Consider the following 24,353-nt stretch of genomic DNA (forward strand, 5'->3'; position numbering starts at 1 on the left):
GCTGCTCACCACTTCGATATCAACAACAGCCCTGCTCTTTTCCTTTTCGACCGCGACGGGTAAAAAACCACATGTCTTGCTCGGTATCCGAGATTTATTAAAATTATGCTGCATAGTGCTGTTAAAACATAAACAAGTGCTTTTCGTGTCAACTAGTAACTGAATAACTTTGCAATTTGTGACAATCTGTGTAATATATTTGCATTCGAGCTAATTCGTAACCAAAAAACGTTCTAACTACCACAACCCACCAGCGCGTGAGTGAGCGAGCGAGCGAGAGCAAGTTACGGTGCGAGTGCAAAGAGTACGGAAACCGCAAAGCAAAGCATACGAAATAAAAACAACAACAACAACGGCAGCAGTAGAAGCAGAAGCGCAGCGCATACGTGAAACGTTAGCAAAGCAACGAGCAAAGCAAAAAAAACGTCAAGTTGTGTATCAATTTTTTGTTGCTCTCGCGTGTTGTTTTCGTCGACTTGCCACACACACACATTGTGATTTAAGTTCTTGGTGCGTAATTTTTGTTTATTTGCGAAAGAGAATATGACTCTGTGTACATGTATATAAAGACAATGTTTGGAAATGTGTCTCTGAAATTTGAGCTAGTAGAATAATAGTGCAGAAGGTTTAGTCAGGGGCGGGCAGGGGCTGGTGAGCTGCATAAACAGCTGTTCGCTGCTCAGGGATGCACAAAATGCAAGCGTTGTTGTTGCATAACCACGCTTGCGGCGTTTGTGCATCCATTGAGTATCTATTTAGTTTATTATAAACTAGTATTTGCCCTATATTTGAATAAGTTTGGCAGTTGTATTTGATATTGCGTCGCATTCTACATTCGGCTACCCAGTCTCACACTCCAACAGAATAGTGAGACAAGTTGGCAGCGCCGCCGTTAAGCGCTTGTTGCTCTTTACTCTGCTGCTTCGCACACTAGTGTGGGGGGCATTCGCGACTGTGGCTGCTGCTTCGCCGCGCCTTAACCTCACTTGTAACACTGTGTGGCTGCATAATATTATACTTGAGTTTCGAGTTCTGTCATCAATTTTAGAAGCGTGTATAATGCACCGATTCTGAGGCGAAATCAAACCAGTGCAAATAGAAAACTAAATCCAATTCGTAAAGCAGCGTGAAAAGTCCAATTCAAATTGTATGTGATATTTTGTATGTGGTGTTGCAGCAGCAGCAGCAGTTGTAGCAGCAGCAGCGCTGCAGGCAAGGGCAGAAGCAGAGGCCAGGGGCTATGGCACATCACTAGTGTTATAAACGTAAGCCGCGGGCAAGTGCCATCCAGTTAGAGTTTTTGCGTTTTCTCGGTCTTGTAGAGGTCGAACTGCAAATATTATGTATGTATGAGTGTGTGAGTGTGAAGAATATGAAGAAACAGAACAAATGCTAATTTAATGTTTATCTGCGTATTTACCATCATTGTCATTTTACAGTTACTCGTTGACATCCTCTGTATTTGGTAAGGAAGCACCAAAGAGTTTCCCCATCCATCAACGAGAGCAAAGATCAACCAGAGCCGAGCCACAATCTGGAGTAGCGCAACGAAAGCTGCCTACTCAGAGAATTGCAGCAGCAGGAGAAGCAGCAGACATAAATCGAACTCAAAATGTCCAGCAGCAGCAGCAAGGATGATGCCACAGCATCGAATGCCGGCGCCGTTACCGTTGCCGCTGTTGCTGCAGCATCTGCAGCGGCCACTGCATCATATGCAAATGTTGTCCAGAATCTGGATAACAAGAAGGCAGCAGTAGCCACTGCTACTGGCACTGCCACTGCTGCAGCCGCTGCCACTGTGGATAACAAGGAGAATCAACCGAATTTGAAGACGCTCAAATCGTGGAGTGAGGAAACCGCTGCTGCAGAGGCCGCTGTCGAAGAGTCGCCCACTGTGGGCGAGAAACGTGCCGCCGCTGGCGGCGACAATACCGCTGAGAACTCTTCAGAACTGGATGACAATAATGACTTTTTGCCGGTGCTCTCATCGCATCATCGGCGTGACCGCAAAAAGGCACGCAAGGACAAGCCAACGCCGCGCGAATACCGGGACAAGCAACAGCCGTCAGCTGGTGGCAGTGGCTCAGGTCCAGTTCAGGGCCAGGGCCAAAAGTCGGCTGCAGGACGTCGTCTGCCCGGCGGCATCGAAGCTGACGGACGCAAGCATATGGCCAGGCAGCGCGTGCCACGCGGCAACAGTCCACGGAAAAACGTTGGCGCCCCGGGCGCCAGCACCAGCGGCAACGCCAACGGCAACGGCAAGACTCAAAAGGAACGCAAGTCTGATACCTCACCCAGCGCCAGTCTGGAGGCTAACAACAGTGGCAACGAGGCCAAAGCCGGGGACACCGATGCCCAGGCAGCCGCCTCCACTGCAGCATCACCAGCTGCGCCACAGCCAAAACGCTTCATCGCAGCGCCGCCGCCAAAGGTTAACGCTTGGAAGGTAAGTTCCATTTGCCATTAATATATTTGCGGTTCAAATTGGAAGGAGTTAGTGGGAATCTCTTAGAGATTAATTTCATAAATTTACAAGAATAATATTTATTTTATAAAAATATAATTAAGTGTATCTAATTGTAATCAAAGGTCTAGTCCCTTTCTTTTATAAGGCTTTTTTGATTCTATACATTAGCTCGACAATATAGATTGATGCTAAGGAAAAATGAAAGCATATTGTAGAGCCTTAGAGAAACCCTATAAAAATACAAATTATATCGCTGTTTATTTAATTTTACCTAAAGAATCTTCTTCCTTCTTCTAAAGATCAATTTCCGAATTCATGGCCTTGTAGGCTATAATATCGTATTATGACATGAAAAAGCTCTGGTAGACAGAAGCAAAACAACGAGCGATAGGTGGGAAGGAATATTGAGAGGGGAGGAAAGCGCGTATGCCCATAAACGACATTGTTTTTGAATTGTTTGTTGTTGATCTGTTGGTAAACAAATGTGCGTAGAATGGCGTAAATAAAATTGGAGAGCAAAGCATAATAGCTGATAAATACAACAGGAAGGCGTAAAGAAAGACAACATCAAAACATAACATAAAAACACAACACAAGCCAGCATGCAAACACGTTTTCGTCATTATCATTGTTGATGTTGATGTCGTAGTTGTTATTATTTCTGTTGATTTTATCATTTATCTAAATTGTAACCGTATTTATTTACATTTGGCTGCACTAGCATTGCATAATATGTGATAGAAACATTTTGCCAAAACAAGCAGCAAGCGAAAGCGAAAAAAAAGAAACAAAAACAAACGAACTCAATTTGTTGGTATTTTTGTTGTTTTGTCTTCGTGTTATTTTTGATGTTTTTCGTGTGTTATGCAATACACGAAGGAACGAAACTAACGCCGGTGATTGAATCGGCGAACCCCACGAAAAAATACGCCCACAACAAAAGCGACAATAACAACAGCAACAACAACAGCAGCAGCTAATGCGCAGGCAATCGGTTGTTGTCTTTTGCTCTGCCCATTCACAGTTAGCCAAAGAGTACGACTGAAAAAATGAAAAGATTTTTTGAATTGTTTATTACATTGTGTTCATTTTATGTTTTAAACTTAATTAATTGAATTTGTTTGTGTCATGTTGAAAATTGTTTTTTATTTTGTTCATTTCTTCTTTTGCATTTATCACACGCAAAATGAGAGACATTGTATAAATGTACAGTTATAAATAAATGTCAAGGTCAGCAGTGCTGGCGCTGCGTCAGCTTCAGCGTCGGCGCAAGCGTCAGCGTCAGCAATTGTGGTTTGTTGTTTATACAAAAAAGAAAAGAGGAATGTAAATACATGGTAAATTTGTGATTTGGCATTAGGGATCGGACGAATGCAAGAGCAAAAGAGAAAAAGCGTAAAGAAAAGGCGTGGCGAATTTTTGCAATTGAATTGTATTGTGTATGTATGTATGTATGTGTGAGTGTGTGCATGCCGAATAGAGGACTTTAAGGTACAATTACGCTATCTCTTTCACTCGCTATCTCTCTCAGTCTGCACTCTATCAGACAGAATAATCAATTTTCGATTTGGCATAATATTTGTATGTACTAATTGCTTGAACTACCCTCTCATAAATTTGATACCTTTGATGTTCCACATTATGCGAATCTTAGAATGCAAATTGAGCTAATTAAGAAGAAGCTTGAAGCTTCTTTTTAAAGCATTTGCGCTGTTGCCGAGGTGAACACCTTCTTAGCAATAACAATAACAACAGCAGTTACTCTCGCTTTTGTTTCCGTTTGTTGTTGCTGTTTTGTTGTTGGTTGTCACACGGGTTTTGCTTTGACTTGTTGTTCTTTTTTTTAACTATCGACTGAGCCGCTGCACCACAGCGCAGCGCAGCGAGTTCAAATTAAAAAGTAACAGAAACTAGTTGACGTGTGCCGTTTCAGACGTTCGCAACGCTCGTGTCCATAACCTGCATTTCGCTTTAGCCAATTTTCTCGATTTAGTATTGTACAAGTTTAATTAAATACTAATTTGAAAATGAATTAACAAAATTGTCATCGCAATTCTGGTTCCCTTAGAAGTGTCTAGCTGGCAGCACGTGTTGACTGCTTCATAGTAGCCTGCGAAATTCACCACACTTGTGTGTCGTGGTGAATACTGAATTCGCTCTGAGACACAGCGATTAATATGAGACCCAAATTAGAATCATAAACACAAACAAAGTCGCCTATGTGTGTAAATGTGAATATAAGTACTTGTTGAATATCATCAAAATTCTGCGCTCTCACACTCTCTCTCTCTGTCTCTATCTGTTTGATTATGAGCGTGTGTATGTGTACCGTCCCATCTCGTGCCGTAAAAATATACCGTAAAGACGACTTGCTGTGCTCGTGTGTTGTTGTGTAGTGTAGTGTAATAAACACATATGTGTATATATATAGTAGACGCAGAAGCATTAAATTATCAACTTTAACGAGGAATAGCAACACAAACAAATAAACATGAAAACGAAAGTAAATATGCAATCATCTTAATCATTTAATGAGCTTACACAAAAGTGCAAGATCTAAATTTAAACTCATCAAATTGGTGTCAGCCAATTTATTTATTTAACGAATATTTGCATACATATACATGTGTAGGTGTGTGTACATTCATTAGAAATTTTATTGATAAATTTTTTTTCTTATGTTAGAGCAACTTATTGCGGTAAAAGCTCTAAGCTCTAATCTCTCCCTATTAATAAATTGGTAAAAAATCATAATTTATATAAACTATATATGAATATATATACACTGCGCGTCATCAGGTTAGCGCCCCCCTTTACACTCAACCTCAAAGCTAAATAAAATCTAAACCAGCAGAGCTCCATCTTTGAAATTTTGTTACATTATACTCCATTTATTTCTCTTTAAAATACAAAAAGAATGGCTACTGTAACAATAAGGATTATTTTTTAATAATTTTTTTTGTAAAATGTACAAAAAACATGTGACAAAAATTTGGTCATCAGATTAGCGCCCCCTGCGCTAAATTCAATTTATTTAAGTTAATTACCAAAAATAACATCTGTATTTTAAGCTATTGTTATTTTTAAGTAATATTAGTAGTGCGTAGTGCCGTATTTGTTTGAAATTACTTAAAAAATTCGATTAGGAATGGAATTATAAAGTTGTTCAATATTATTCAAGGATATGGTTGATTAAGCGTGTTCAGTACCTTCGATTAACTCTGTCTTTGTACTGTAATGCTTTCCGGACTCATATACTTTCCTGACCAACCATCCCCAGACGTTTCCAATGATATTAAGGTCGAGTGAGTATGGTGGCCACTCCATTAGATCAATTTTTTGGCCCTGAATCCAGGACTTCAGGGATCGGGCGGTCTGAATTGGGGCATTATCCTGCTGGAAAATCTAATGCCGGTTTTCAGACAGGTTATAGAAATGCGCAACAGCAGTTTTAAACACGATATTATGGTCCTATGCGTTCATGCGCGATGTTAAAAATTGAAGCTTGCAAGTGCTGTAGTAAGATATTGATACCTACACAAATGCCACACCACCCCCCCGCCGCAGCGGCTTGGCAACCGTTCCAAATAATGTTCTTCTATGAGTAGGTCATGGATATAATAATTATATCCATCAGTTCCTTCCAAATTCAATTTTTCTCATCAGAAAAGACAACATGCTGCCATTGGGTAGACCACGTCATATTCGCCCGGCCAAAATTAATGCGTATTTCTTTTCTCAGCATATCGACTGGTGTCTTTTTTTTTACATTCTGTTTCTTTAAGTAATTAACTTTCTTAATTGCTCTTTAGACCGTTGATAAGCTCGTCCTAACACTGATTTTAACCCTAATCTTGGTGGTCGATTCGTGGGAATTCGAAGCTTCTCGAACTAATGCTCTTCTATTTCCTTCTGAAATCACTTGATTATTGCCGCTTGTATAGTTTTTTCCATAGTTTTCCCTATTTGTAAGAAAATTGCCACTTAGTTTTCTGTTTTTTCCTGATTTTTCAGCAATTTTATGGTTGCATAGTCTAGATTCAAAGTATGCCTCAATCTTTGATTTTCAACCAAATATAAAACAGTTTCTTTACCCATACTATAAATATATTGAATACTTTGAGCTTCACAAAAAATTTGGTGAGTGTAATTGCCAAAATAAGCAAGATAATTACAATTGCATTTGGGGGCGCTAATCTGATGACGCAAAATAAGTGCACACATTTTTTGCGAAAATAGAGAAGGATAGAAAATAAAACATAACGGGTTTTCACTCGCGTTTTTTTTTTGGTATGAGAGACATCTCATATGATGATAATGAAATAAAAAAAAAAACCAAGAAGTTGCGTGCAATAGGCAAAGAGAAAAACGTAAAAGAAAATGAGTGTAAGGGGGGGCGCTAACCTGATGACGCGAAGTGTATTTATAGAACACCTGAGATTTGCAATTTGAAATGTGTTCCAGATATAATAAGCGAGACAATTATATTGTATTACAAAACAAAATCTTGTATATACCGATATACTCTAAATACAACACCTATTTTTGTTAATATGTATATATATTCTATCTGAATTCTCTTGTTATTATCTAATTTCCGTTCTGCGGTGCATTTGTTTTGGTTTTAAATTTATGTTTGCATTTTCCCTATCTGCCTTCCAGTGTTTCCATTGTGTCAACGAATAATTATCTTAGCAGTATATATGCAGATATACTTTTGATACGCTTCATTTCCTTATTCTTACTTTCTCTGTTGATCCACGTCAATTCGTAAAATGCACTTTTGTTTCTTTGTGCGATATCTTGTATTCTATAAAGAGGTATAAAAATATATATATGTATGTACTTATATATATGCATATGTACTTTTATTGTTTATACTGTAAAAATAAAATATATGATATTTGTAGATCTGTTGTACTATTCCTTACAGCTACAATCTCTGATGCTACATTTATAGTACACTTACTTTGTGAAAGAATTATAAGCTGTGCTTCAATTTTGATAACCCATCCAACATATTTGCAGTTTTAATTTAACGTTTACTTTGTCTATCTTCAATAAAAAACTTTGACAATTCACTTCAAATATTTTGAAAATTAGTGATATAATATAGAGAATTTGTAGTTCATTTCTGATTACAAATATTACGTGACCTAAGGGGATAATTCTCACAAAAAATAGATATACATAAAAAGAATATTTTATTTCCTATTTTTGCAAGGACTTGCAAGTCTTAGGTCACGTAATATTTTGAAATCGGTTATTAAATATCGTTCATACTTATTTAATATCTTTAAATATTGACGGCACCTCTTCAAGTCGGCACGTAATACTCTCACCCATTCGCCAAGGTCGTTAAATTACTGATGATTAATTTCCTAATTCATTTTCTATTTTTCTGTACTGATACCGATTCATTGTTATCGTTGTTTACTCCAAAAATATTGATAGATGGACAAGCAAGAGATTGACGATAGGTTTATCATGGTTCCGTTTGGGCTTATCTCTCTGAATCTGTTAATCAGGTTTTGTTATAATTGTTAAAAATATCGATTTCCTTTAAAAAATAACTCAGTATTATTTGTAAGGCCTATGAATTTTGCAAGAATATTTGAAACCATTAATATTAAATAAAATAAGTTGTATTGATAGGTATTAAAGTCTTTTTATTAAATGTTGAAAAATTAAAAATACCGAATGGTTCAATACGTCGATAATGCATTGATAGGATAATTAAATAGCTCAATCTTCTAATTACATAATTTTCGAGAAATATATTTACATATGCATATAGTCGATCAAGCCTATCATAAACTATTCTATTTTACATTATTCTAGAACTCCCCGTTATGGTCAGTCTCTTGGGGGTCGACAAGCAGCAAAATAAATTCCATCACCAGTTAAATAACAACAATGTTTTCACCCACACATACACACACACACACACTCACTTTGCCTTGGGCACTGGCTCCAGTTCATCAACTTGTCGTTATCAGTTTTCTAATTGCGTAAAATTCAATAAAAACAATGAAGAATGTTGCAGCTGGGCGAAACCGACTGCATAATACTCGTTCACAAATATGATATGATTCCAGATATTCTTATCTCTGTAAAGCAGAATGTTTTGATTAGTAGGACTGTAGAAAATTAGTTTCCCGAGTTTTCACGCCCCTAATAGGCGTGTATATGCAATTTTTGACAATTAATTTAAATAGCTTTCGATTTCTGGCTAAAAACTAAAAAATTCTATTATTTTCAATTTGATAAGCCTTCAAAGGGATTTTATAGATTCACTATAAATATATTTATGATCTTGAGTTGTGAATGCGCTAATCTCCAAATTGAAGTCAATAAAAGCGTTTCTATACCTGATATATTAAAACCCGACTTACCACTCTCATAATGTAAAAATAGTATCAATATAAATATGTTCGTCAATTCAAATCTAAAAACCAATATACTTTATATTGCGTGTATAGGAGTAGAAAAATCGAGAACGCTTAAAATAGCAAATAGTAAAAGGAACATTAAGAAAATGGCCATAAATTTGTTTTCGTTCGAGTGCTGAGCCTTTTATTTTTGTTTTTCTTTATGTTTCTATATAGATAGAGACAGGTTCTTAAGTTTATAATTTGCCAGAGCTATTAAGTGATAAGACTGGTTGGTTACGCTTCGCCTCAAGTTGTCTGCGGTTGGGCGAGCATTCGAATCAGTTGGAAACCGGCTAGACCCGCCTTCCAATCACCCTCTGCTGATTTGACTTGAAGCACGTTGGAATCTTAGTTTGTTTTTTAATTATCTTTACATAAGTCCAATTGCGGCCGGCATTTTCGTCGTACTTATTTCAATTTGCTAAGACGTAGAAATAGCTGAACCCCGTTGGGTGTTGAGGGGCGACAGATGTAGAGTGGAAACTCGACTAGAATGTGGGTCTTTTTGCACGTTTATTTTGTATTTTTAATATGCTGTAGTAGTTGTTGTTGTTATTTTCTGTACGATTCACCGCGATCGAATCGACTGCGCTGTTGCTTGGGATTATATTTAAAGTTGTTATATTGTGTTAGAATCGGCTCAGTTGTCTTTCAACGATCGGTCGTTGTGGAGCCAAAGATATATACAGCTGTCTTATATATAGCAAATAAATATAACTACGTTTTAGCCATAGCCGAAGTGTTATATTGGCAACTCTACTGCGTATTAATGTGATATCGAGCGAGAGGCAAGTTTGAGTTGAATTTAGCAAATATCTACGAGGTTTTGTTTACATTTGGTATGGGTATGTGATGATGATTAATGTGCATATGTTTTCTCAATTAATACGAATCGTGCTCTATGAGAGAGCTCTTCTAATCATTAGTGAATGACCTTGAATTATGAGAAAGTACTACGTGCAGTCGAAATATAATCTAAGTGTAATAGAATTTTATTTTTAAACATTTTATTATTATATGGCAAATACGTCAGTGCCACGGGGGGTTCAAATGTCTTGAAAGTGATTAGAGCAATAAATACGTATATGTATGTATATATTTATTTGCCTGTAGTAAATGTAGAATTTGAATGCTTTTATTTAAAGATCACGCTGATAGCACATGGGCTTGGGAAAATGTTTGAGTGGAAAACTACGTAGTCTGATACCGTGCCAAGAATGACTAATGCCGAGTCCTGCATTTGGGGCTGAGTCATGGAAAAGTCCATTGTTGTTTCAATTGATTATTCTTATATATAAATTGTTCTCCTGCAGACAATGTTCTGAAAATTTGAGTACGTGCTGTGAGTCGCGTTTGTAGATTGTGAATCTTGAGCTGAATGAACGAACATACATATGTATATTAATTTAAACATTTATTTTGTTTTTGTCGGAACGGTTTTTATTAAAATGCATTATAGTATACAATGTATTTACATCAAAAGTAAACCACGCGCACTTCATTGAGCACTTTCTCTCGCTGTCTCTCTCGGTCTGCCTCTCTTTTCTTATTATGCTCAATTCTTAGCCTCGGTCTCTTGCATACCAAGTTTTTCCACCACCCGCCGATGCGTTGTTGCGTCTGTGGCGTACGTGCCGAAAATCACATGTTGTTTGTTTTGCTGTTTTTCAGTTTACAGTTACAAGCTGTTGCGAGCGAGACAGCAAATGTCTTATGCTTATTGACAACTGTTGTGGTTGTTGTGCTCTCAGTATTCACACTTGTTAGTTGTTTTTGCTTTTTATTTATAAGTCAATTCGTAACAAATACAAAATGCACATTTTGAAAACAAACTAAAATTGGAACGCTTGCAATGCATACAGCTAAAAAAAGAAAAATAAAAACAAAAACAAAACCTGTATACGACTAAAATACAGGGTGCTCGGTATCATGCGCTGTCTCTCATTGCCTTGGCCCCCGGCAAACCGAACTTCTCTCTCGCTTATGGGTGTGTGTGTGCTCTCTTTCTCGCTCTCTCTCTCTCTCTCTCTCTCTCACGCATAAAATAACCGGCGCATCGGCTGTTTTTTGTTTTTATTTTGTTTTGAATTGCCTTCATGCTCAATCTTTGTTGCTTAGTGAAACCAGTTGTTGTTTTTGTTACTTTTTGCCTGGCCCTCTTTGTCCGCTGCGAGCGCTGTTGTTGTTGCTGCCATCTTCGCTGTGTGTTCGCCTTTGCTCACGTAGTCAACGCGTGCACAGCGTACGCCAGCAGCGACGCGAGCAGCGCGACAGAGTTGTTGTCATTGGCTTTGCTTTGCTGGCAGCGCACAGAATTCAACCAGCAGCTAAAGAGAACGGACGCGTTTTTTCTGAAAAGCTTAACTAGCAAAACACAAATACGCAGTCATTTGATTAAACAATTTGTGAGAGTGAGAACAGTGAACAACTAAATCAATTTGAACATTTTCGCTGAAAAGTAAAACAAACAATTGTGTGAGATAAGATATGAAAAATTATAACGTGTGTTGCCTGTAGATAGAAGGCAAACTTCAAGCATTTGTGAATTTCTTTAGGTAATTTTGTTTTTGCACAATATAAACACATGTATAATGAAAGTATATATGTATGTGTGTTGCCAGTATTTTGCGTACGGGTGCCATGAACCGTATCTAGGTTAGGGACACTCCTCACGTCATATTGGCGTGTTGCGTTTTGAGACTAGGGAGAGAGAAAAAAAAAAAACAAGTGTAATAAAAATGTAGTACAGTTGAATTGATTTTTCAATTCCACATAGAAAATCGTAAAAATGTTGAGCACTTTTCATTGACAATAACCAGTAAACATAACTTATTTATTATTATTTTTAAATGATTTCATGCAGATATCAACAAAACAAGTGGGCAGCCCGAAAGCTGGCAGCTCGCCATTGGACAAACGCGTCTTGCAGCCAAAAGCGCAACAGCAATCAAAACAGACTGGCAGCAGCAATAGCAACAGCAACAATAATAATAATAATAGCAACAAAAAGACACAGCAGCAGCAGCAACCGCAGCAGCAACAACAACAACAACTGAAACAAGTGCAACAACAACAAGGAGCTGCAGCACAAACGGCAATAAAGACCACGACAATAACTGCAACAGCAACAACAGAAGCAGGAGCAACAGTAGCCGCAGCAGTTGTCGCAGTTACAGCAACAACAACAAAAGAAGCTATTTCAACGAATGGTGAGTAAACATTCTTTCGCTCTCGCCTGGCCTCTCTCTCCTCTCTCTCTCTTTCTCTTTCGCCCTCTTTGTGTTGTCTCTCGGCGCAACTGCGTCGGAAATATGATGTTGTGATTGGCCTGATTGAAAATATATGCTTATATTAACAATTCCTTCCATTATACAGTTGATGCCAGTATTGCGGATGCGCTCGTTGGCTCAGTGGTAAAGGACAAAAGGAAGGTCAATCAAAAGGTAATAGAGAAACTTTAGCCAACTCCAATCGTGTACCATTTTGCTATATTATTTCGGTTATCTCGGTTTTAGGCCAGCGACTTTAGCAACGTTGGTGAGTGGCCTACGCTTATCGGCGGAGTTTCCGGCAGTGGCAAAGCCACCGTTAACGAGCCCAAACGTAACGCAACAAAAAAACAGCCTGTGGCCAAAGCAGTAACTGCAGCTGGCGTAGCAGCAGCAGGCACCACCTCAGCCAATCAACCCGCAGCTTCAGTGACTACAGCAACAGCTGCCACAAGCAGCGACAGCAACGCCGAGCCAAACGTAGCCGCAGTTGCCACTAGCAGCAGCAGCAGCCAAGCCCAGAACGCCACAGTCAGCACGAGTCAGGATGCCAAGAGCCAGCGAGAGGCCGAGCAACCCGCTGGCAGCGCAGCTGTCCCAGCTACTGGCGCCTTTGCCGGAGCTGCCACCAATAAGAAAATACCCAAGCACAAGTGGCGTCCACTGCAAATCGATCTGGCAAAGTCTAGCCGGCCCAAGCCCATTGGTGGGCGGCCCAATCGCCGGTTCAGCGACGATGCATACGAGCAGCGACGTCCGCCACGTGCTTACCATGAGCGCGCTGGCCCAGCGGGAGCCCGAGGCTCTGAGGGCCACGCAGGAGGCGGCGGCCCAGCCGAATCACGGCCACATGGTGGCCGTTATGCGTACAACGCACGCACGTCTGCTACGACCGAGCGCGTGGATTCCTGGCGTAGCAGCGGCCCCAGTGCCGCTGTCTACGATGAGCAGCGCTCCGGCATCGGAGCCGAGGGGGCAGCCGGTGGTGCCGCATCAGCGTCAGCGCCAGGGGCTGGCGGGTTGCGTGGGCCACGCCGCTTCCGGACGCCGTATCGGGGCGGGCGGCAAGGGCGCGGTGGATTCACAAGACCGGGACCAGGTCGTCCAACTAATCGCATACCACGCCATCTGCTAGCTTCTGGCGAGTACGCCAACTACTTGCCGGCGGACGCAGCCGGCGCAGATTCCTCGCAATCCTACGTCCTCATGGGCACCCACTATTTCGGCAACGTGCCGGCTGCCTACATTGAAATGGACGCCACTAGCGTCAAAGAGGCCATCAAGAAGCAAGTGTAAGTAGTTTCTCTGATCTAGTCCATATAGAATCTAGTCTTGCATCAATTCACTTTAAGCTAAGATAGCCTTAAGACGCCAGTCATAAGTGGAAAAAGCGATTGAATGTCATTTAACATTAGCTCGACTAACCTGGTTCTCTACCCTTGCCCACAGTGAATACTATTTTAGCGCCGATAATCTCACCGGCGATTTCTTTTTGCGCCGTAAAATGGACCCAGAGGGTTATATACCGGTCACTCTGATCGCCTCGTTCCATCGCGTCTTGGCGCTCACCACGGACGTGGCATTAATTGTCACCGCCATCAAGGAGTCGGACAAGCTGGAACTTTTCGAGGGCTACAAGGTCCGCACAAAGACAACGCCCACCATTTGGCCAATTAGCGATATCATTGATGAAGCTGACAAGTCGAAGTTGCAGCCGAAGCTGCAACAGCAGCAACCACAGCAACAACAGAAGCAGCAGCCGGAAACCGTTACTGTGGAAGAGCCAGTGCTAAAGAAGACGGAGAAAGCAGAAAACCAGACTGAACCGCTCAAAGAGGCTGTGCAACCAGAGGCATCGGTGGCAACTTTGTCATCAACGCCACCGCCGCCAGTCATATTGAGCCCAGCCATGGCGACGAGGCCATTGAATAGCATACCGCCGCCGCCGGTGCCGCGCAATTCGAATCTGGTGCCTCAGATGCTGCTGGAGAAGCAGCGACCCACAATGGCGGCCAAAAACTCGGTGGATGCGATCAGTGCGCTCACCCAGCGTGTAGAGGGCGTTGTTGGCCAAAAGGCGGCGGCTGGGGCTGCCGCTGAGCTGGCCGATCATCTCAGTGGCCTCGCCGAGAGCGTGAAGCCCAAGAGTAGCTCGACGCCGGAGAAGCGAACGGCGGCGAAGGCAGCTGGAGCTGGAGCTGGAGCTGGTGAAGGCGATGGGGTAGTAGCTGCTTTGGTGGCGGAGCCTGAGGGCATGTGGAAAGAGGTAAAGAGACGCTCCAAAACAAATGCTTTAAAAGAAAACGCTACTAAATCTATCAACAACAACAACAACAACACGACAACACAACAGCAAACGCTTTCACAAACGCTCAACAACAACAATAACAATGTAAAAAATGTAAAGCCCAACAAGAACAACAACAACAACAACAACCACACCGTCACTGCAAACGCCACCTCGACCTCGTCCATGTCCACCACGTCCACGTCCTCGTCCAAGTCCTCGTCTGCATCAAACGCCACATCCAACGCCTCATCAGCCAGCAACACATCCATCGCTGCCTCTGTTACCACCAATGCCACCGCCACTACCACCAATACCACAACCACTTCCACCACTGCCACAAAAAACAATAAAAAATCATCTTCTGGCAACGCTGCTTACACGACCAACTCCCAATCCTCCTCCAAAACAGCTGCTGCTGCGCCATCCGCTCAGTGCCATGCCGAAAAAGAAGAACTAGACTTTCAATTTGACGAGGAGCTAATGGACCCCATACCCGCCACCGGACGCATCAACAACTTTACCGAAAACTTCTCCGACGACGATGAATCCGACTACGAATTTGCTGACCGTGACATCAACAAGCTGCTAATTGTTGCCCAGGTGGGCCGACCACCCAAACACGATGGCTACGATCGCACCGCCGACTACACCTCACGTACGAAAATCACTCAGGACTTAGAGAACATAATCAACGACGGGCTGGTCAACTACGAGGAGGACCTGTGGACCACCACCAATGTGGTGCCCAACACCGACTATCGCACCGTGAACGTCATCTCACAGGCAGACTTTGAGAAGCTGGCGCCCAACAAGAGAGCACCAACCCAGTTGTCCCATCAACCGCCGCCACCACCGCCGAGCTATGTGGATGAGCATGAAGATGCTGACGGCACCCTGGTGGATGCTGATGCCACACTCAATTCGACGCTGAACTCCACACTGAAGTCACGTCGTGCGCGCTTCTATGCCGCGCCCAACTCCCACTCAATTGATCCCCGCACTCCAAGGAAACGCAAATTGCGTCACACCGCTAATCCGCCGGTGGAAGCTCACGTCGGCTGGCTGCTGGATACCGTGGAGCATCGGCCCCGTACTACCTCGATGGGCTCGTCGGCGGGCACATCACCCACTACCTCGTCGTATGGTTCCTTTGGATCATCGGTGCCGCAATCTTTGCCCGTTTTCCAGCATCCGTCGCATGCGCTGCTCAAGGAGAACAACTTCACTCAGCAGGCCTATCACAAGTATCATTCGCGCTGCCTGAAGGAGCGCCGTCGTCTGGGCTATGGTCAATCTCAAGAGATGAACACCCTTTATCGCTTCTGGTCCTTCTTCCTGCGCGAAAACTTTAACAAGAGCATGTACAATGAGTTCCGAACGCTGGCGCTAGAAGATGCGCGCAACGGCTTCCGCTACGGGCTGGAGTGTCTGTTCCGTTTCTTCTCGTACGGCCTGGAAAAGAAGTTCCGCCCGAATGTGTACCAGGACTTCCAGGACGAGACCATTGCCGATTATGAAACAGGTAATACAATATGATTTAATTATATACACATGACTTCAAGTTAATCATCGTCTTGTCTGCATAGGTCAACTGTACGGCCTGGAGAAGTTCTGGGCTTTCCTCAAGTACTATAAGAACGGCGAGAAATTGGAGGTGCAGCCGAAGTTGGCTGAATATCTAAAGAACTTCAAGACTATCGAAGACTTCCGCGTTGTGGAGCCAGAGATCAATGAAATGTTACAGGGTGTGGGTAGTCTGACCCCAGGGCGTCAGCTCAATAGGCTGCGCAGCGTGTCCGAGAGTGATGGCACAGCTGTGATTACCGCTGGTGGAAGACGCCTGAACACCACCATCACCAACCGCAGCGACTATGTGGGTCGTCTGTTGCAGCAGCAGCAGCAGCAACAACAACAACAGCAACAGCACCAACAGCAGCATAATCAACACCATCAGCATCAGCAGGGCGGCTATGGGGGCTATGGACAGCAGCAAAATCGTCGACGCACCGGCTCCTTTGGCAGCAGCACCGTGCGCGTGCGCAGTGGATCCTTGGGCAATAAGCCACAGGTGGTGAATCGCAATTATCAGCAGGGACCACAGCACGAGCTGCGCCGCGGCGGCAGCAATTCTGGCCTGGCGCCACACACACACAAACAGCGCCAAGGGCAACAGCAGCAGCAGCAACAGCACAAGTCAAAGCCGCAGGCAGCTGCTCAGATTGGCGCACAGCTAAGTGCAGCACGTGCTAGCAATTCAACCGGTCCAGTGGCAGCAACCACCTCGACCTCAGCATCAGCAGCAACTGCAGCAGCTGGTACGTCATCTTCCACCTCGTCGTCGTCGAAGAAGTAATTCGTAATTTCGCACCAAAACATGGATTAAGATTAATTATGACTTACGATTAGCTTGGAGCTACAAGTTGGAGGGTTTCGTTCGACTATTCTCCAATTCTCCTTTGTTTATTCAAATAATTCATATATATTTTTTAGTAGTATTTGAGTGAAGCGTTATGTGGGAACATCCGTTAGCGTTAGACTAATTAAGTTAAATTTGAACTTTGTTTATTGCAATTTCTTAAAGTTGGTTTAGTAGTTACGATTAACTGTTTCGATTGTTTTTTTTTTTCTTCTCTTTCTCAACGTCTAACTGAAACGAATGCTTATGAAATGCTCAATGTTTGTTGTTAGCGCATGCATACATACATACATACACAGACACAGACACTGATACAAACACACCCATATATACAAACAGCACACATATACATTCACATACACAGGCAGCCTGTGCTCTGTGCCCAGTGCCAACCAGCTATGAACTAAATTTATAATTTTACATTTTCATCGCTTTTCATTCACTGTTTGTTCATATTTGAATATATAGATGGTTAGATATTTGTATATTTTGTACGAGACAAACAAATTTCCTACAGAAGCAGCGTTGTTATTTGAACGCATTGCCATGAACTGTTGTACTATATATACGATAAATATAAAGGTCAAGATATAACGATAAATAATAACCCTAATATAATTACCAAAAACAAAAGAAAAACAAAAAAAAACGACAAATGTAAACGAAATTAATATACAGAAACCAAATGATCTTAAAGCAAAAGAAATTTTGTACATTAAATATGCGCAAAAGTACATTCAAAGTTATATAAATATATTTATATAGCACCACACAATACATATGCATCCATGTGTATATATATGAATATATATTGAGTATATATACCATACATATAAATATATATATTTATATATTTTGTGTGGCCCAGGAGCAAATGAAATGTTAATGTTTAAGATGCAGGCGTTTGTTATCCTAAAACTTACCTATCGAGGCATGCGGGGCGCCACTGCCAGCGAATTTTAGTAATTTAGGCATTTAAAATGTATCCAAAATGAAATGAAATATCTAAAGGAAAACCAAAAAAAAAAAAAAAAAAAACAAAACAAGAAAATCAAAAAAATACCCAAATCAATTTGGATTTTTCTTTTCACTGAGCATTGCACTGACCACACCCCGAACACCTCTCACCTGTGACTCTCTATCCATAGAAAGAGCGAATCAATATAATTTTTTCTGCGACCCGTCAAGCATTTATAAGTTGTTTTTTTTTTTTTGCAAACTACAAATCCTCTTTTATTTTTAAGTTATATTGCACTTGTTACACTTAGTTGAAATACAATCTGAAAGAAAATCTTTAAAATATGAGGAAAAAGTTAGAAACTTACAAAAAATGGCAAATTCAGTGCATAGGAAAAAAGAAGGAAAGAACAGAGAAGAACTATAAGGAAAACCCCAATAAAAACGAAATGTGTTTTGCCTAGCTATTAGAATTAGATTTAAACATATGTGAGAAATCAAACGTAAGCTTACTATTGATAATTACCTATATACGATATACATATGACTCTAAAGCGTAACTACAATTTGAAAATATATAAGCAAAAGTTTACGGTGAAGTGTTGCTTGATGGCACAGTTTGCAAAACTGCGAGGTCAGCTATATATATATATTTATATATGTATACAACATAATATATAAAATGAAAAGTCCAACTAAATCAAACATGAACTAATCCCAATCCATTAGCTCCTTGGTTCTTGCTTCGCTCATCTAACAATAAGCAACCAAATAAGAAAAAAGTGCAAACAATTGTCATTATGTATACACACACACACACACACATACCCACGTACATACTATATAATAATTATATCTTTAACATTTAATTATTTGTAAATATATTTTCTGCTTTTAAATTGTCGCTCCCTAATTGTAAAACACTCACACAAACACACACACACACATAAACTTTCAGCTTTCCTATGAGCTTATATATATATGTATATAGAAATATATATGTATCGATATAGACCACATTTTTAATGACATTTTCAACCATAATTCGGCTGTTGCATACCTCGTACTTGTATATTAGTTTGCGGTCCAAACTGTTTCAATTCTTTCCACACTGAAGTGCGCAAATCTGTTGAGTTTTGATTATATTTCATTTTATAATTATTAACTAAATGTGGATACACATATTTTGGACATATTTCGTGTCGTATCCCTTTAAGTTTCAATTTTTTATATATATATATACATAATACAATTAATCTATACGAATTACGACTGGATCCAAAGTCCGAGTAAACGCAAAAAAAAAAAAAAAAAAAATAAATAAATAAAAAAAATACAAAAAAATTTAATAATTAATTTTGTAAGCTACTTAAAATGGAAATACGAGAAAAAAATCGATTATTGTGAAAAACGTGATAGTTTAAACCATAAAGATTAATATTTACTATTATTATATGAATAATTAATTATAATGCATAAAGCAGAAAAAAAAAACGAAAAAATCATAAACTAACGTAACAAAAAAAATATAAAATTTTTTTAAAATTAACAAAAAAAATGTTAAAAGTAATTGAGTAGAAAAAAACTAAAACAAAAAAATGAATAAAAAAACTTGAAAAAACTCAAAAAACGGTCTTTTAACGGAACTTGCACTGCTTCGTTGACTAACGGCAGTTAAGCTGTAGCTGGTGTTGCACGCCATTTACGCCAGAGGGCGCCACAGCTGGACTGCTCAATGTTGCCGCAACATGTGGCGGGAGAGTGACGTGGGTCATGCTGCAAAGGATAATGGAATGTATAACTAAACATAAGCATCAGCATAAACTTAAACGGGGCACACAAATCGACCCTTTGAGTAATTAACCCCTTTTGCAGTTATGCGCTATTTGTCAACCAGGCAACAAACGGCACACCAAGGAGTAACACAAACAAACACACACACACACACACACACACTCACACGCACGCAGACAAACACACCTGGATTTGTCTTCTCGGCTCCTGCGTTGGGTGTCAGAGATTAACGCCTGACTTGAATTATGGCCTGGCACCAGAGCCTGGCCTGGCCGGGCCGACCCGACCCCTGTGGCCCGGCCACTGACCAGGGCAAACTACTTCGCAAATCCGAGCAGAACCAAAAAGTCGCAGGCATGGAAAAATCATGTATAAAACATAAGAGCGACAAAACACGCACACACATCGATTGGGGCGGGTGGGGGTGTTGAGTGGGGTGTGGGGCTCTGAGGCACCTACCGAATGTCGCCAGATGCCAGCCTAGTCTGGCCATAGCGTGAGGCGTTTAAAAATTGAAAACCAATTTCGTAGCGATTTAAAAGAACGAAGCGGTTCGATTGGTCGAATATGCCTTTGTGTATGGGCGTGTGTGTGTTTTTGTGGTTGTGTGTGTGTGTGTGTGTGTGTTGGCCAGCTCATTGTGTGACTTTTCACACTTCTCGGGGCCAGTTGCCAGTTGGGGCTCAGTGTTTAGCCTGTGTTACCAATATTTATGGCTCAGTGGGGATACGACGCGCGACTCTTGGCTGGCGTGACCGCAACCCAGGATCAGCCCAAGTGTAATCACCTGACCCGTCGTGACGTCGCCAGATCTTATGTGTGTGTGGGGATGTGGGTGGCGGATACTCCAGCTAAATTTAATGGGCGTTTAACCTTGTGACTCGCCTGTGGCACCCACCATGACGCGACACGATCTGTCTGGCGCCTGTCATGATGGATATGTGCAATTTATTGGCACTTCACTTCGATAATCAGCCAGCTGCACGCGCTCCCCTCCGGGCCAATCGGACTTTGCTTGTTAAATAGCTGCTTGTCAGCCGGCGGGAGCAATTTGCCCAGCTATCTACAAACTATGCATAAGTACAAGTGCGCATTTGCTACGCTGCGTGTAGCTGCGCTCTGGCACGGACAGTTGAAGTGAGGGAGCCTAAAGCTATGTGTCTATATAGAGTACATAGTCGATACATATGTAGACCTTAATATCATATAGGTATATGGAATGTTCGAATATATGTATGTACTTATACGAAGGCGGGGCAGACCCATTAAGCTGAATATGTTTGACACTTCTCTATTTGTTTTATAAGTTTTTTTTGCTAAGTATTTACTTTGAGTATTTTCTCTAAGTATTTCCTCTAAGTTTTTCTCCTATGCACTTCCTCTAAATATTTCCCCAAAGTTTTTGCTCTGCCTTTTATCCAAGTTTTTCATGCTTAGCTGAACGATCACACACTTTACAGCACTGTACGAATGACCCCCACAAGGCCTGGGCGACTGACTGAAGAAATGTTACAGCTGCTGCCCTTTATATAGAGCGACTTTCACTCAATCAAAGTTGCTCTCAGATGTTGAGTCTGGTCGTTGCAGTCGAGCCTTAAGTGACCAATCGAAACAGTCTCTGTTGCTGCAAGCATTCGAGCTTCGTTTTACGTAAATATAATACTGCTGTAGTTTTTCTTCGTACCCAGACAGACAGAGAGTCAGACGAAGAGACAGACGAAGAAGCAGACGAAGAGACAGACAATGAGATAGACTGTGAGATCGACAGGAAGTTAAAAAGAGGAACAGATAAACAGTCGAACAGATATATAAGTATGTATATACAAACAAACATACATATTAAATCGGATTACCTCATTACGCTGCTCTTCGGTTCTATAGTTCTCTTAAGGACTATGCCTCAATTTCTGGCTTTTTCATTATAAACATTTTGAAATATATAAGTATTACGATATAAATATTACGATATACATACACATGCATATATTGTTAAAAAATTTACTTTTAATAAAATTTTGGTATACAAAAGTGTTGTGTTTAGCCTTTTTTAATTAAGAGTACTGTACACCCTAGTCCTAACCTAGTCATATACATATAAATATGTATACTCTATTGCATTTGAGCCCTTCTCAAATACCGTTGCACTAATGCGAGACGTTGGGATTGAGCATGATTACACGATTTAAAGTGCAGAGCCGTCGAAATGGAATCGCGTGTCAGCGAGAATTGTGCAGAATTGCAGTCATGAATGCTTAAGCCTAATTGGAAACATGGCTTCGATTCCTGAGGTAAGGCTCCGCATTTAGATAAGCGTCCTTTGCGCCACCCCCGCGCCGTCCCACGTTTACCGCAGCGACAACATTTGCACATCGGCTTAGCGCCATTATTGGCGCAGACCATAAATATTTTGGAGCGTTCGCAATTTTGATTTGCCGCACCGCGTAATTAGTTTGGCCTGGTCCAGGACTACGGCCGGGTTCGAGTTCAGGTCCAGGTCCCGGTCCAAACATTCTCACCGCATCCAATATCGGAACGAAATTGGTAATGCGCTTAACTGATTTTTGGCGGCATCTGCGAATTTCTAATAATTAAATTAAATATTTCATAAAATTGTTTCAGATGCGCCATCAAGTGTTTCACACATGCCATACGCATATAATTATAAATTAATATGTACCCATATTATATGTGGATATGGATATGTATGTGTATGTATATGTATATACAGGCACTCTATATGCTATATGCCAAAAACTAATTACATTTTGGCCTGCAATGCTTGCGGCTGGCGCGATGAGGCTCGTCTAGGTAAATAACCAATGCAGCCAATAAATATTTGAGTTTCTGCCTGCTGCTGCTGCTGCTTTTACGGGCTTACCATGTATGTATGTATATATGAGTAAATATGGCACATACATATATAAATATTTGCTGCCAAAAGGTTTAATATACGATATTTACCACTGAAAGAAATATAAATTCGATTTAAGCCGACTTCAAAATGTTAAATACCTCAACTTCAGATTTATGCATAATTTGTATAACAATCTGTTCTATTTTTAAATACTCTCACAAATGCAATATTTAACTGCCAATCCCTAGTAAATATAAATTAATTCAAGAGATTTAATGTGTGGTATATAATCGTAAGTGTCCGATAAAATCTATGGAAAACTTGCTGAAATAAAGTTGGAAAACCTAATATAATATTAATATTGTATTTATTAAAAAATCTATCTTTTGTGATTTGTCACAGCTTGAAGGCTATATAGAATTTGCATTTCCACCTGCAATTTAAAATTTCAAATTCCGTCAAAAATTCCTTGAAAAGCCCAGACCCCTACGGACATCCTCAAGCAGACATAAACAACAGAAGTAAATTCGTTTTAATAAACATATTCTTACCTAACGGCACAAGCTAAGGTGTAACGAAATTGTAATTAATTCAGGTAATTAGGATACATTTAAATACGAGTAGGGCGCACATAGTTAACTCGATCAAGTTGACAAATTGGTGCAAGGAGCAAGAGGTTGAAATGAAATTGATGATATGTTTGGCCAGCTGAAGGACATTAACGCTATTCCCACTGATAACCAACAACAACGGCAACAATGCCCATTTGTCGGCTCTTTGAAATTTGAGCCAAATAACAAACGGGAAACGGAAGTGTGTCTCTATTATTCTATTGCTATCCTTGTCGCACAAGTGCGTGGAGGAGTCAAGGGATTTATTAAAATGTCAAGCTGGCCAGAATCAATGGCTAACAGAGACACGCACACAAACGCAGACACAGGCACCGACTCACTCACTCACTAACACAACTGCAATTAGACTTATACAAATGCCGTACTATTTCCACATTTTTGTTATACACATTTATCTGGGATTCAAGAAATGCAGAAATTGCGTTAAAACATTTACCAACTAGTCTACTTGTGTGTGTGTGTGTGTGTCAGTGTGCGAGTGAGTGTGTATCTGCGTGTGACAATTAGATAAATACCAAGACACACACACACACATACAAAGCTGAGTCTGGGCTCTGCTTGTTTTTGCCTCGTTCGCATTTTTCTTCACTTTAGCTCCCGGTCAGCTAAGCTGACAACGTTGCGGTCATTCTTTATGCCATCGCTTCCTGCTGCGTATGTGTGATGTGTGGTGTGTGTGGTGTGTGGTGTGTGTGCTCTAAGTCCTGTCAAGTTGCTGCCATTGTTGTCGCTGCTGCTGCCATTGCTGCTGTGCTCCTCCTGCGACTGCTGCTCCCCCTGCGACTGCTGCTGTTGTTGTCTGATAGTTGTAATTGGCCAACTAAAATCATGTGACAAATTAACAGCGCAAAATTTATTGCCTGCCCGCCGCCTTAAGCTGTTGATGAAGAATTATTGTGTGCGTTCGTTCCATGGGACTCTTTTGCGTTAGTATCGCAGCGTCGCCTCCTGTCCAGCTCCACATATGCCAGCATGAGACAGCGTTTTGATATTGGCATTAAGCAGCGGCAAGGATTGCCGGAATATGCAGCTCAAGCATTTATATCGACGTCTTACCTGTGGCTCCATTATTCTTTAACTGTTGGCATTTAAGCTATGGAACGTAGCTGAGAGACTAGGGCTAGAACTTAGCACTTAATATGAGTGATTGGATTGCAAATGTAATAACAAACTTGAAGTGAGGTATTCTATTTTATTCTTTTATTAAGTAAAATCAAACCCCCTATATGTTATTTATTTT

At 40.9% G+C, this 24,353-nt stretch overlaps 1 protein-coding gene across 4 annotated transcripts; it reads left to right on the top strand.

Moving 5' to 3' along the window:
- Positions 1 to 35: 35 nt before the first annotated feature.
- LOC6573946 (la-related protein 1) lies at positions 36 to 17,610 on the top strand. 4 transcript variants are annotated; one of them, XM_032733615.2, is made up of 7 exons: positions 36 to 510; positions 1,440 to 2,446; positions 11,765 to 12,110; positions 12,277 to 12,344; positions 12,417 to 13,462; positions 13,620 to 14,436; positions 14,870 to 14,994. In XM_032733615.2, the coding sequence occupies exons 2-7, from the start codon at positions 1,613 to 1,615 to the stop codon at positions 14,915 to 14,917; spliced, it is 3,159 nt and encodes a 1,052-aa protein (XP_032589506.1). In that variant the 5' UTR covers positions 36 to 510; positions 1,440 to 1,612; the 3' UTR covers positions 14,918 to 14,994. The 4 variants fall into 4 exon arrangements, with proteins under 4 accessions (XP_032589506.1, XP_015022682.1, XP_015022681.1 ...); XM_015167196.3 differs by adding an exon at positions 16,047 to 17,610 and having other exon boundaries at positions 42 to 510; positions 13,620 to 15,982; XM_015167195.3 differs by lacking the exon at positions 36 to 510 and adding exons at positions 1,263 to 1,343; positions 16,047 to 17,610 and having other exon boundaries at positions 13,620 to 15,982.
- The last annotated feature ends 6,743 nt before the right edge of the window (positions 17,611 to 24,353 follow it).

The sequence above is a fragment of the Drosophila mojavensis genome, unplaced genomic scaffold (genome assembly GCF_018153725.1).
Source record: "Drosophila mojavensis isolate 15081-1352.22 unplaced genomic scaffold, ASM1815372v1 contig_277, whole genome shotgun sequence".
NCBI lineage: Eukaryota > Metazoa > Arthropoda > Insecta > Diptera > Drosophilidae > Drosophila > Drosophila mojavensis.

Coding starts and splice junctions, on each gene's coding strand:
- LOC6573946 (XM_015167196.3), top strand. CDS start 1,613: ATGTCCAGCAGCAGCAGCAAGGATGATGCCACAGCATCGAATGCCGGC. Junction 13,463..13,619: donor GAGGCCATCAAGAAGCAAGT/GTAAGTAGTTTC, acceptor CCTTGCCCACAG/TGAATACTATTTTAGCGCCG. Junction 15,983..16,046: donor CATTGCCGATTATGAAACAG/GTAATACAATAT, acceptor TTGTCTGCATAG/GTCAACTGTACGGCCTGGAG.